The sequence below is a fragment of the Chaetura pelagica genome, unplaced genomic scaffold (assembly GCF_000747805.2).
Source record: "Chaetura pelagica isolate M959 unplaced genomic scaffold, ChaPel_1.0 scaffold177, whole genome shotgun sequence".
NCBI classification, from domain to species: Eukaryota; Metazoa; Chordata; class Aves; order Apodiformes; family Apodidae; genus Chaetura; species Chaetura pelagica.
In genome coordinates, this window is record NW_009953803.1 from 611805 (window position 1) to 625472 (window position 13668).

Consider the following 13668-nt stretch of genomic DNA (forward strand, 5'->3'; position numbering starts at 1 on the left):
GGGCGGGGCGTTGCCATGGGAACGGCGCGGGGCTCGGGCCGGGCCTGCCGGGCCTGCCAGGCCTTTGCCGCTGCCCCTCAGGTATCCCGGGTGCCCGGCAGTGAGCGCCAGGCACCCCAGCACCCCCACACGGTTGCTCTGTGTTCTTCCCAGAGGGCCGCAGGCAGCAGCAGGAACGCGGACAGGAATGGGGCTTCCAGAGGCGTCCCTGGTCTGTCCCCGGTGTGTTGCAGGGCCGGGAGCAGGCCCAGGGATGGCAGGGAGCAGAGCAGGACCCGGTGAGTCAGGGCGCTCCCGGACAGGGTGTCCAGCAAACACTGGGCTGTTGATCCGTTGCCCCAGCGTTACTGCGTGCAGGGATTGGTGGGGTGATGGAGTCACTTGGCACCCGAAAATGTGTCACCCGAAGGGCTGGTGAGGAAGGAGGGAGGCCTGTGCGTGGGCAGGCAAAGCTGGGGAGCAAGGAGAGCTTTGGCATCAAGTATTGGAACCAGCTGCCCGCGGAAAATGTTGGGTGAGAATAACAAAGGGAAGGCAGAGCCAAGGAGGGAGCTGAGGAGAAGAGCTGGAGGGGGCAAGGGCTGGAGGCAAACGCGGGGTGAAACGTGGGTGCTGGCAGAGCAGCCCCGCCCCGGGAGGGGACAGGGCTCGTGTGCTCCTTGGAACATAAAGAAAAGGCTCCTTTCCAGCGTCTGGAAGGAAAACTGCTGGTGTTGGGAACGGTAGGGATGCAGCAAAAGGGTGTTTTGGCCAGGGCCGTGCCAAGGAGAAGGGGCAGTCCGTTTGTGGAGGCAATACCTGACACCAGGAGAGGGGTAGGGGTGGATCTGGGGGCTGTGCTGGACGTCACCACGTTTTTCACCGCAGCAGAACTTCACCTTGAGGGGAGACCTCATCAGTCTGTACAACCGCCTGAAAGGTCACTGTAGAGAGGCTGGTGCTGGTCTCTTCTCACAGGTAATTAGCAACAGAACCAGAGGGAATGGCTTCAGGCTGCAACAGGGGAGGTTTAGACTGGACATTGGGAAAATTTTTTTACACAGAGCATTTTTTTTTCCCTTTTTTTACCCCCTAGAAGGATGAAACTTCTCAGTGCATCAAACTGGGCAGGTGGGTCTTTTCCAGCCCTCTCCAGGCAGCCGGGTTGGGATGCTCTGACATAGTGAAAGCCCAAGGCAGGGTGTCAGCTTTAGGGGTGCAGAGCAGTTTCCAGAGGATTCATGTCACTTCAGGGCTTTTAATTGAGCTGTAGAGATAATGGTGTGAGCTTCCAGAAAACGTGGGGGAGCCTGCAGCCCCCCCTTCTTCGCAAAGAAAACCAGGAATTTTATATCTGATACTTTTTTTTCCCCTGCTGTTGAAGAGACACCCAAATGTAAGCACTGAAATACTCAGTTTCACTGAGTTCTCACTGCTTGGTTCTTACATGGTGTCGTTCAGAGATGTTCATCTCATGTAAATACCTGCTGAGGCCGGAGAGTGGTGGTTCCTGTCCTGCTGTTGTGCAATCCTTCAGCAGCAGCCCAGAAAGATGAGGCTGCTTGGAGGAGAACTCTTAACTGGGAATTAACAAACCTCCTAAGAACAGTCATCTTCGAGCTTTTTGTTTGGGAACAATAGACCTGGATTTGCCGGAAACTTGGAATCGGGTGATAAGGGTTTTGCAACTGAATAGCTGCGCACATGGAGAGAGCTGGAAGTGTGAGACAAGGTAGAGATCACACAGCCCGGGAGAAGAGCAGCTCCACTGCACTGTTGTCCAGCCATCTGACATGTTTTCTTGCATCATGAGCTTCCCCCCTCGGGGAAAGTGGGTGACAGGATTGCTCTGTCTGCAAACAGACAAGTCATGTGGCTGCTCCTTCCTTCTCAGCACAGGAAAGGCACCAGGAGAGGAAATTCTGCCCGGCACAAGGAGCTGGGGTGCTTGTTGCTTTGTCATTCTTTTCTTGGTTTTGACAGCAGCTCCCATCAGGGAAACTGGCTCAAAGACTTGCCATGAATTGTCCTGGACCTCCACAAAGCTCAAAACTTGCCTCATTTCTGGAAAATGCCTTAGCCAGAGAGACTTGGATTTGGAAAGTGCCAGTTTTCCAGAATCTCACCCTGAAGGAATTATCCCATAAACACCTCACTTTATTTTTGCTCAACACCACCTTTGAGTCCCATCTATTCAGATGGGAGAAAAGTGAATTCACTAAGGCCTGACAGAAACCCAGCCCCATTCCTGGCTGCTAAAGCAAGTCATCTGCTGCCTTAGGAAGCTACAACACTTGATGGCCTCTGTGTACAATGGGAACAGCTACACTCAGCTGCTTCTGTCAGCCTGTCAGAGCCAGGGAAGTCTGCACACAAGTGCCCTGGCAGTCTTGTCTCTGTTTTTGCAAGTATGGAAATGCTGCTTTTTTACCAAGAGTTTTTACTACCAAATAAAGCAAAACAGTGAAACTGATAATGTGGTGAATAGTATTAAACAAAATAGTGGTAAACAAAGTGTCTGTAGCTGCTCAGCCCGTTTAGATCTCCTACATCAGCATTCAAATACATGCCCTGGGTCTCGTGTGCCATTGCAATGGCAGCAGGGTAAAGCTCTTCCTCTCTCCTGGGTGCACCTTCAAATAAGATGTAAGAAAGACAAAACTGAGTACCTGTTGCCTTGGGGGAGTCATAAAACTGGCTTCTGTGGTCCCAAGGCTGAGCCAATTGAAGAGCTGTTGAGAAAAAAAAATAATCTTGCAGAGCAAAGCAAAACCTGCTCCTGACTCCAGGTTCTCTCTGCCCGTGGAGGATGGGTGAGGCACGGGCTGAGCAGAAGCCTCAGTCTTCTCCAGAAGGATAAATAATGAGCACACTCAGCACCTTGTTGGTAAGAGCTCCGTTCAGCTCTGTGAGGGGAGGACTGGGTGCTGCCCCATTCCCAGCTCCAGTAAATTCCAGCACCAGGCCCTTGTGAGCACAGCCAGAGCCTGACTGGGTGGGCAGCACAGATGGGTGCTTTAAACTCCTCCCAAATTTGCCCTTACCCCCAGCTGGCAGACACAGCCAGCAACCTTCTTCATTTCAAGCCTCCAGATACCTGAAATGTTAATTAGAGCACTTAGAACGATTGGAGTTTTCCTTTGGAGATACCTTAACAAAATAATTACGGCACCAACCGTATTTTTCTTCTATCTTTTCTCCCCTCAGGGCACAGGTATCTCTCTGTCTTGTTACAATAAAGCAGTTCTCTGGGTTGTAGAAATAAGCTCTGGGTTCCAGCTGCACCCTGAAACCTTTGCCTTTGCTACCACAGCATCCGTAACAGGGTATTGGCATCAGTAAAGACAGAATCTCTGTCAGCTTTTTCCTGGCTAGATGACTGATTGGGGCTGAAAGGAGCATGTAATCAGGTTATGCCCAAAGCAGGTGCTATGTTTGGCAGCAGATTCAGGGAGCAGTCAGGGTCTTAAGCAGAAAGCTTTTAAGCATAGATATATAAACATAGATATAGAAGCACAGATGTATAAACTGGAGTGTTTGACAAGGTTCCACTGATTTACAGTCCTCTGTAGAAGTGTTTGTGTGACTTGCAGTCCAAATGCTGTGATAAGTACAAAGAACTCATTGTAATCTGGTTGTCTCTGCTAAACAGAAAACATTTGCATTGTTGCTTTCAATATTTTTGTTTTGAAACCACTATTTTTAACCAAACTGTGGGCCCAGTTTTTTCTGCTGTGGAAGCAACAGCAGAGTTATGAGTTGAACTGAGCCTTGCAGCTCTCAGTTCTATTCAGATTGAGACTGGGGTTTGCCAAAGCATTCTAATTAATATCTCAGCTGAGAAGAGGAATAATTTGCATTGTAAATTCTGTGGCTTTGCATAGTCTAAAAATTGTGGGATACATGAATAAAAACTGCACCAGGAGGAGTATTTGTTTTGCTTCACTTTGGATCTCCTTGCTGTTTCCAGCTTCAGAGGAATCTCTCTGCAGCTAAACTAATTCACAAGCAACTGTAACTTCCATGAGAAGTTTGAAACTTGACCATCTGTCATGGAATGACAATTATTTCCCCCGTGACTCTTTATCTTCCTGATTCAGTGTTTTCTTCCTCTCCCTTCAGGCCCAATTAAAATATCTCCAGGGCATAAAAATTTCCTGCCTTGTCCTTCCAGCAAAAACCAATGAAGAAGATGAGGCCTGTATGTTTAATTTTAAACACACTAAATTCACCTCTTGTGCTCAAGTTGTATGAATTTCCAGGTCTTTCAACAACTTGGGTGTAATCAGGAAGTGTAAACTTGTCCACCTTGAGTAGTGACAGTAACATTTTCAGTCTTTTTCATCATTGTTTGGAGGAATCGTGGCCTTTATGGATGAAGGACTCATGTTGGATGGGTTTCTCCTCCTCCTGCCCTTCAGCCTCTCTCCCCCCTCCAGAATCCACAGCTCACAGTAAAGCTTAGTCTGGGGGGACAGTCACAGTGCTTGTGCACAGCATCAGAGCTGGAATTCTGCTCCAGTGGGTCCTGGGAGGGTGGGGTAGGTGAGACCCAGCAGAGGCTCTTCAGAGGAAGCTTAAAATAGATGAACTTGCTTGGAGTCAAAACTGGTTTCTGAACCTGGTGAGGAAGTGACTCAGGTGAGTCATGTAAAATCAGCAGCTACCTGTGTGAGATGACAGATGATCTCTCATGGGAGAAGTGCCCTGATAGACTTCTTCAGACACTGACAAGCATCAGCCAAAAGCATTTCAGAGTGTCTTCCTCCTCTTCCTTCATTCTGTTCTGATAACCTAGGAGGAGGGAGTCAGACATGCATGTCTCTTCAGCAGCTTCTGCTGCAGCAACATGCTCTTTGTAGCCTTCCTAGGACGTGTCACACTGAGGTTCTTCTTTTCCCCTCAGCCCAAAAGGAGAAGCTGAGTGGTTGGCCACAGGAAGAGGCAACCCCAGAGGCCCTGTGAGCCAGGCTCACAGGTGCCCTTCTCAGGGCAACAAAGATAATAAGGGTGGCAGCAGGGACTATGCCCCAGAGATGCAGCAGGAAGGAGACCCCGGGTGACCCGGGAGGTGCCCAGCAGAGCAGGGACCAGGCTCTAGGGTTATCCAGGACAGTGTCTCCTGAACCACCATTCTGCTCATCACCTTGGCACGTGCATAAGCCTGTCAGATCCCTCTGCAGCACAGAGAAGCACACACAGCGCTGGGTAGGACGGTGGAGGCTTTATTTTTATTGGTTTTAACTTTTTTTGTACAGGTAATACCATGGGTGGAGGTGCTGGCAGTGCAGAGTGGCTGTAAACACCCTCCAGCTGAGATCTTGAGAATGGCAAGAGTTATACTAGGTAAGCTTCACTGGGATCTTTACACAGCAACACCAATGGATTTCTTACACATCGTAAGCACTAAGTTTTGCAATCGTTTTTGCCTTTAAAAGAAACAGCTCCTTATCAAATCAGACTAGAAAACACAGATGCACACACACACACACACACATCCTTCCCAAGGTGCTTTGTGAACTCCCTGTTCTTGGCTATCTACAAGTCTTTTAAGAATGGTACAGTGATTAATTTTCTTATTATTACTATTATTTTAATTTTCTGCTATTTAAAATCTTTCATTTTGTTAAAAAAAAGGTATTTCCATCTTCAAAGGGTAACTAAAATGGACATTAAAAAGACTCTTATAATGCACAACTATATGCCTTTTTTGTTTGTTTTTAAATACACACTGCAAAAATATTTCTACCTATTTCCACTCTATTCATACTGTACATAGAAAGCTGTCAGTTTTGCTACATTTCACACACAGGTGTTGGGTTTTTTTTTCCCTTAAACCATTTTCCTTCTCATTCCACTAATGATCCCCCTTTGTTTTAGACAATGAGCCTTCCCCAACCTGGCACTGAGCTCACACTGCAGTTATTCAACATTTGATAGAAACAATAAAACTTTGTCTTCGAGAAAGGATTGTGTGCTAGTAAGGCAAAGATCATGTGATACAAACACATCTTGGATCCCTTTTTTAAGGTTATGTGCAAATATTAAGCCATTTTAGGCTTCTGATTGTGAAAATGGCCTTTCCTAGGTGCTTGTTTCCCCAGAGAACTCTGAGTGCAGTCATTAGGACTGGTCTTACTCTATGTGTATCTGCTGGCCTGAACTGGATCTCCTGGATCACAATCTGGGTAAAGCAGAAACTTCAGAAGTTGTTAGGAAACACAGACCTTTTACATTCATTATAAGCTCAAAAATAATAACAACCCAGTTCAATGGTTGGCAAGTACAAACACAAAACACACACAAGAGAAAAAAAAGAAAAAGCAGGGAGGGGGAAAACCCTTTTAGGTTTCCTGACATGAGAGGAAATTAGTCTGTCCTGGTTGATAATACATGAAAACAAAGTTCACTGACCTCTGCTTTTATATATATATATATGTTTATATACATATATATATATACACTTCCTCTTCTCTCCAGTTCCATGCCATGGTGATGTCCAACTGGCCCCATCTACTACATGGCCTCCCTCAGAGGAATCCTTCCCTCCACGTCGCATTCTTGACCAAACAGCTGCAGCACTGGATGGCCTGCCACCAACTGCTGCAGCTCAGGGGCTCCACGCTGGCCTTGGTGATCATCACCTTAGAGCTGGAGAGGCTGACTCCTGAGTGGTTTCCTGCTATTACTGATCTGCTAAAAAAAGCACAGGTAGGAAGCAAAATGGCCTTTGGTCACAGATCTTGAGACCAGGACACCAAGAAGTTAATAAAGCACATGTGTGTGGAACAACCAACATTGCAGTTGAGAAGCCTTCCAAGAAGACTGTGTCCATGTTCTTTGCTGCAGACCTTGCTGGTACTAACAAAAGAGGGAAGAAAAATGCAGGGAAAGGAGGTTTCCAGATTACTTGGCCTCAGCTGGGTCCCCAGCCTCCCACTGGACACTGCAAAAACTTCTAAGTACAGTTACATTGCTTTTGAAATGTAACCACTCTGGCTTCTAATGAGAGACACCAAAAGCAAGTGCATTTTGTTTTGGTTTTAAAGCTTTTCTCCAGTCTCATGGGACACATGCCTCTCAAGAGAGTACCCCTAGAAGGCTAAAGACCCAGGCTGTCAGTTTGCCATCGACCCATTGGGTGGTCTTGAATGTCCCTGAAATAACCTGGCCTCCTGCTGTCCCTCCTGGCAGTTATCACCTCCTGTTTGCCCACCTGTTGTGTCACAGCTCAGGAGCTCCTGGTGAGGTGTGTTGCAGCAGGGCCAAAATGCATATTGCTGATAGCATCTGCTGAGACATCCCATCCAGCCTGGCCCTGCCCTCCCCCTAATTACAGAGTTACAGGAGCAGTGGCCAGAAGAGAAAATAATTTACCATGAACTTACACAAAAATCTGCATCTTTCCTTAGGGGTCAGCAGCTCTGAATTCATCCACTGAAAAGAGCTTGTGGACCAAGAACTAACGTGCTTGCAGCCCCTCAATGCTCTTTGTATTTTCTGTGCCACCAGTCAAGCCATCCAGGGCCCTTCCCAGGCAAGGCAACCCCACCTCAGCCCTTCTGGACTAAAGAATTCCCATCATGTGAGGTTGAGGGTTGCTATAACCATCCCCAGTTCAGCACCTTTCACACCCACTACAGCCCCAATTCCCAATGACACCAGAGACAGGAGTACTGGGATGGATTCAGACACCTGCACAGTGAGGATGAGGGAGTGAGTGGTGGGAGGGTGAAGGTGGGTGGCTCATGCCCTCAGCTGAGGGCTGAAGAAGGCAGCTCCTCGTGTCCTCCCTTACAGCCACCTGGAAGGGACTGGTCAGAATTCCTAGAGAATTACTGCCTTGGAGCAGGAACTGCAGAACCAGTAGGTGCCAGTGAACAGAGCAGCTGACACAACAGAGCAGAAGTGCTGCTGTGTTTTTCAGAGTATAGTGACAACATCTTTCCTTTTTTTTCCATGTCCTTCCCAAGCAGGGTGTGCTGGCCCTCAGCTTTTAGCATCTTGTAAATACAGGAGAGGAGGGACTTGGTGACAATCCTACAACTCAGGGACCACGCTGGCAGAGAAAACCAGATGCCTCCGAGGTTATTTTTAACCCAGCTGTGATGCAGTGCCAGGCTGAGCCTTTCATCCAGCTCCCTCCATTGTTCCCTTATTAGAGCTAATCTGACTTGCCCCATGGGAGAGGGAACAGGAGCTGCTGTTGAGGAAGGGGCAGCTCCCACTGCTGGCTCCCTACCAGCCGTTCTCAGGTGCCAAGGTTTTGATTTAGTAGTGAGAAGATGAAGAACCTTATCCTGGAACCCAGGGCTGTGCTGTTTGTCCCCTTCCTGGTTAAGGCATTAAAGACCTAGTTCCTACAAGCTCTGGGAAATCACTTCTTGGCCACAATCACCATTGCCTTGGGCTTTCACCAACCAGCACGTGCTATCTGGGGAGTTTTACATTTGTTCTGTCTTACCAGCCTGGACAATACAAAATGACTTTCATTAATTCCCTACCACTACCACATTAGTTTGAATTAGCTGCTCACCTCCCCAGCAAAGCAGTTTTGCAAACTACAAACAGCAGTTTGAACCCCTATTTCACCTTCAAAAACCAGTCTTACTTGAAAAGAACTTTAAAGAATGTGTGTTTTCTTAATTTCTACGGTTTTGTTTTAGAGAATAGGGCCAGCATTTTCAGGTGATTGTTATCCTAGAGTGAAGGTGTAATCCAGACAGCACTGGATGGACACCACCACCACACCTGCAAGTCCTGCCACAGAACAGGAAAGGTTTTGTATGGACCAGCACAAGCTAAATGCTGAGCAGGTGTCTCATGTCATGACACAGGGAAAATAAAGAGGGGACAGGAATGAGAGAGGAGCAAGGAGACCCTCATGCTGCTTAGCAGCAGCACTCACCAGCACAGGAGGAAAGCTTCTGGCCTTCTTTCCCTTGCTCATCATCTTACCTTGTAGAAGAGGAGTTCCTGAATGCCAAGCTGTGCAGGACTGACGTCCTGAGCAGCTCTGGTCACTGGTTTCTCCAGTTTGACATTTGCCAGAACTGGCACCGAGAACAGAGTGGGCTTTGTCCAAGTGCAGGGAGAAAGCCTTGCTGTTCTTTTCCCAGCAGGGAGAAAGCAGTGCCCAAGTGCTCCAGAGACACAGGCAGGATCAGACTTGGTGCAAATGGCCCCTGTGAGCAGACGTGACGTGAAGCCGCGGTGAGAGCTCGGGGGGGTCCCGGGAGGCAGCTCCCAGCTGCCACAGCCTGTGGACACTGTGCTGCAGGGGAAGCTCTGCCCTGGCCAGGGGATGCCACAGGAGCAGGACTTGCTGCCTGATTTCAGATCAGAGGAGGCTGACGAGGTGCCTGCACAGCCAGGGCTGGGCAGCTGTGCTGTGCTGGGAAGTGTTTGGTCACTCTGCCCACGTACCACAGGGAAGGCTGTGGGTTCATGGGAGGGCTGTTCTTCCCACCAGTGCAGCACCTTCCTTTTCCAGCACAAGCTGTATCCTGACTGCCTGACTTTTAGAAGGAGGCAGGTTGTCTTTTGTAGGTTTCATTCAATAGAAGAAGCTTGGTCTGCGGGTTCTTGGTGTGCTCCCTGAAGAGCCCAACCCAAACCCTACACAGGTCCCTGCAGGAAGCTGGGGCACGTGGCTGGTTCTGCTTTCCACCCTTCCCTTTGCCCTATCTCAAGCATCTTCACCAGCTGTGCTACTCAGAGGAACACCAGCAGAACAATCCTACACACAGCAATGAACATGCTGTAATATTAGACCACAACCACCACAGCTCATGTTTTCTCCCCCAGCTCAGCCTGTGCACATCGTTCCTTGCCCATAAGCTGGAAGACACATTGAAAACCATGAACAAACCTGCTTTTCAAAACCTCTGCAGAGCTGCATGATCAGCCTCCCAAAGTGTACATTACCAGGGGGTTAATTCTGCAGTCAGTGCTGAAAGGCCCATCAGGGTCCTGTGTTCCCAGTCGGGGTGCAAGATGCCATACTAGGATGGGAACAGGAACTCCGGAGCATGCCTGCTCCCCCAGGATATCCTGCTGCTCCTCTGGCAGCACGAGTCCTCTCTGCCCACCTATCCCAGGGCTGGAGTCACGATAAAGGAGCAAACACTCATGACTAGGCCTGGGCAGGCTAAGGGTGCTGCTTACCTGTGTGCTCCTACCTTGGTTAGGAACGACCACATCCCTGTTACTCACCCAGATTTGCTTCCAGGTTATGTCAAGGGCAGCTGCAGGTTTCAGCGAATGTCCTGTACAACAGCACCCCAGGACAGGAGCTGCCTGGGGCAGTCAGTGCCTCTCCACCATCCTCCCTCCACCTGAAGGACTCTGGGGTGGTGATGGAGACCAGTCTGCTCAGCAGGAGCCTCCGTGGGCTCCTGTCCCACACCCCACTTCCCACAGCCAGATCTTGTCCCACTCCTGTCACACCACCCAGCACAAGGTGGGGGGACAGGACACAAGCTTCCTTCAAAACTCATCCCAAGGGCTGGTTTTCTGCTGGTTCCCATGGGAAGCAGCAGCCCATAGGGAGGGAGGCTGCTAGGGTGCACAGGGGACACCCCACATCAAACAGATATAGAGGGGAATGGGGCTAGCAGGGGGAAACTGGGATAACAGGGAGCAGCATGGCTTGGGATACACTGTGTGAATATAACCAGCATACAAAGGTGGTTTTAACAGATGTTTGTTAAACAAGTCAGTTTTGTTTTTATTAAACCCAACTTTGGTACAAGCAGGTCATTCCTGAGATGCATTTACAAGGCTGTTTTAAACGAAGATCAACTGGGGCCTCTCCCTGTTCCTGTGTGAAGTTCAGCTGGACACAGACATCACCTGCTTTCTTTCCTCTTTTTCCTTTAAACAAGTACTCGTGCCAAGGGAAGTCAGTCTGTTACAAAGACAGAACTCACAACCAGGAGCACCGAGTCTCCAGCTTTAAACCATTTCCCCTCATTAACATTCAACATTCAGTTGTCCTTTCAGATGGTTCCATTCTCCCCCACCACATCCCAGCAGAAGGTGCTGGAGCCTGGCCTGGCCCAGGGGGGTTACCTGAGTACCAGGGAGGTGGGCAGGGAGTTACCTTGTGAGGCACGTGGCTGCAGCCCGAGGAGAAGGAAACAAGCAGGGTTTGGGGGATTTTGGTTATCAGGCCTGTAAGTCTACAGAAAAAAGCCAGACAGAAGAGTTACTGCTCAGAGCCGTGAGAACCCGGCTGGGAGGTCAGGGATGTTAGGAGGTTCTGCAGTTACACCCCAAACCCAGATCAGAGAAGAGGACCCCCGAGGACCCCGCAGAGCAGCAGCTGAAGCAGCAAGCTGAGATGTCCCCCTGACCCAGCCCTGTCCCCACCGCCCTGCAGGCTGGGTCAGTGTTCACTGCCCCGCACGGGCTCTGGCCCGGAGGTGCACAGGGGTTAGTGCCAGCCATGCAGCAGCCTTCCTCAGCAAGTTAGCTTTTGGCAAGTAGCTTAGATTTCAGCTTTATCAAAAAACCTGATCAAGCCAACTTTTCCCAATCAAAAGGCACGGTGCAGCTTAGTCCTTGCTACACAATCTCTTCTGTGCAATATATTGCAAGCTTAAAGGTGAAAGCACCAATTAATTTCTTCTGCATGAGATGTTTTGGCCTTAATAAATCTTCTAATTAACATATCTTCCTGATGTTATGGAGCACGCACTGGGAAGACTAAAAAAGCTACAGAAAGAACAAAAGAGAATCAGTATTTAGGTTTCAATTATTTACATTAAGTAAAGACAGCATGAAAGGTGAAAGCACCGACGCAGCGTGCGCTGCTCGGGAGCGCGGGACTGGGGACAGATGGCTGAGTTGAAACCATCACAAGTGGGAGGAGCTCTCACAGCTGCCAAGATCCTGTTTGGAACTGGTAATCAGAGGACTGATTAAGGTTTTAATGAGGAAGGACTTCTCACAGGAAAGATCTGAGAAGCCACATGCTGCGGGGACACAGGATGGGGAGAGGTGCGGAGCCTTCTCCTGCCCGGCCAGCACCAGCCCAGGCTGGTGGCTTTGCTCTGTCCCTCTTGGCTACACAGCTCTTACCAAGCAGCCCAGGACAAGGAGATGAGGCCAGGTTTGAATTGCCTGCTAACAGAAAGCATCACCAGGTCCGAGGGCCTTGGTCACCAGATTTCAGTGGGAGAGCTGCAGAACATGGGACAGTTCCAGCCTCGCTGCTTTTGGAACAACACTTTGCATTTTCCATTCCCTCGTGAGCATCTCTAGAGCTTTACACAAATATCAATATATTATTTGAACACCACTCCTGTGGAAAAACACTGCTCCATGTTTGTTATCCTGAATCCCTCACGTGGCACAGCTGCTCTGCCACCTTCTTTTCCCAGTTAATTCTTATGTACCTGAACGGACTCTTGCTTCTCTGGCCTCCTACATTTGGCATTGGGATGGAAAAGGTTGTAAAACATTTCATACAAACCACTTGGTATCAACTGCTAAGTCCCCACACTAAGGCTTATCCTTCAAAACTGCAACAAGCTCAAGCAACAGCTCTAAGCCCCTGCAGGCTCAGGCTTCCCCTGCACTCAGTGCTGTCACCCCAGCTCCCAGCACTGCCCTGGGCAGCTCTCTCTGCTGGACCTAGAGCATCCAAACTGCCCAGCCCTACAGCTGGAGGACCACCCCAGCCTGCTGAGGAGGTGGATGCAAACAGGCGCATAAGGTGACCAGAGCTGCCTCTGCCCTTATTAACTGCAAAGAGCAGAGGTCCCACACACAACCCAAGAGCAGCCCCAGACCATCCTCACCTTCCTGAGGGGACCCAGAAAGCAGCCAGTGTCACCTACAGGGTTTTGTTCTTGAAACTGGGGCTGCAGAACAGGCTCCCACCAGAAGCACCAGCTCAGCACACACCACACACCAGCCAAGCCCCACTCCCTGGCAGCACTGATCTCACACACGTCAAGCCCAGAGATGCTGCAAGTGAAGCGAGTGTTGCAGCCCCTGCTGCTCTGTCCCACAGCACAGCCACCACCAACAGGCCCTCAAGAAAAGCTTCAGCTCCCTGAAAAGAAAGAACCCCAAACCAACAAAGTGTGCTGGGTTTTTTGGCTTGGTCTAAGCCTATGATGTGCTTCTCCAGGGAAACCATTTGGCTTGGAAGTACCATCAGGATACTATCACCACTCCCTTTACTTCCTACCCTTAAATCACCTCTTTGGGCATCTTTACACCAGCAAAACTGCTGGTAAATCACCCTGCTCAGTCACCAGATCCCACAGAGGGGATGTACCAAGAAGCCTGAAGGCTACTTTTGCCCAAACAGAGACAGCATTTAAATTAGCACCTTAGAATTTCTCCCCAGGTTACAGATTAGGTTGTACAGATTTCAGGACACTGTATGACTAGCTAATTGTTAATTAACCAGCTAGTTTAAATTTTGAGTGTTCCCAGTAGCCACAAGACACCCTGTGACTGGTGAGCTTCAATCATTAAACATTATTATTTCAACAGAGACCCACACTGCCAAATAAAGGACACCACAAAAACTCAAAGTACATGTGAGATTTAATAAAAGGAAACAAAAATAAAGTACAAAGTGAGTGGAAAGAATTGAAAGTAAAAAAAAAAAAAAAAAAGGAAAAAAAAAAAACCAACAAAAAAAAAAAAAACCCCCCCACACAAATTTGG

At 49.0% G+C, this 13668-nt stretch overlaps 2 protein-coding genes across 2 annotated transcripts in view; both read right to left on the reverse strand.

Annotated features, from left to right (window-relative positions):
• KIF3A (kinesin family member 3A) overlaps positions 1-1450 on the reverse strand; it is a 25965-nt gene extending 24515 nt beyond the window's left edge. The window contains exon 1 of the mRNA XM_010001239.1: positions 1427-1450. Within this exon, the coding sequence (XP_009999541.1) occupies positions 1427-1450 (24 nt within the window). The remainder of the gene's footprint in view (positions 1-1426) is intronic.
• A 3774-nt stretch (positions 1451-5224) lies between these two features.
• SEPT8 (septin 8) overlaps positions 5225-13668 on the reverse strand; it is a 27354-nt gene continuing 18910 nt past the window's right edge. Inside the window, exons 9-10 of the mRNA XM_010001220.1 lie at positions 6394-6675; positions 5225-5299 (exon numbers count right to left, since the gene is read on the reverse strand). Coding sequence (XP_009999522.1) covers positions 6510-6675 — 166 coding nt within the window. The 3' untranslated portion in view covers positions 5225-5299; positions 6394-6509. The remainder of the gene's footprint in view (positions 5300-6393; positions 6676-13668) is intronic.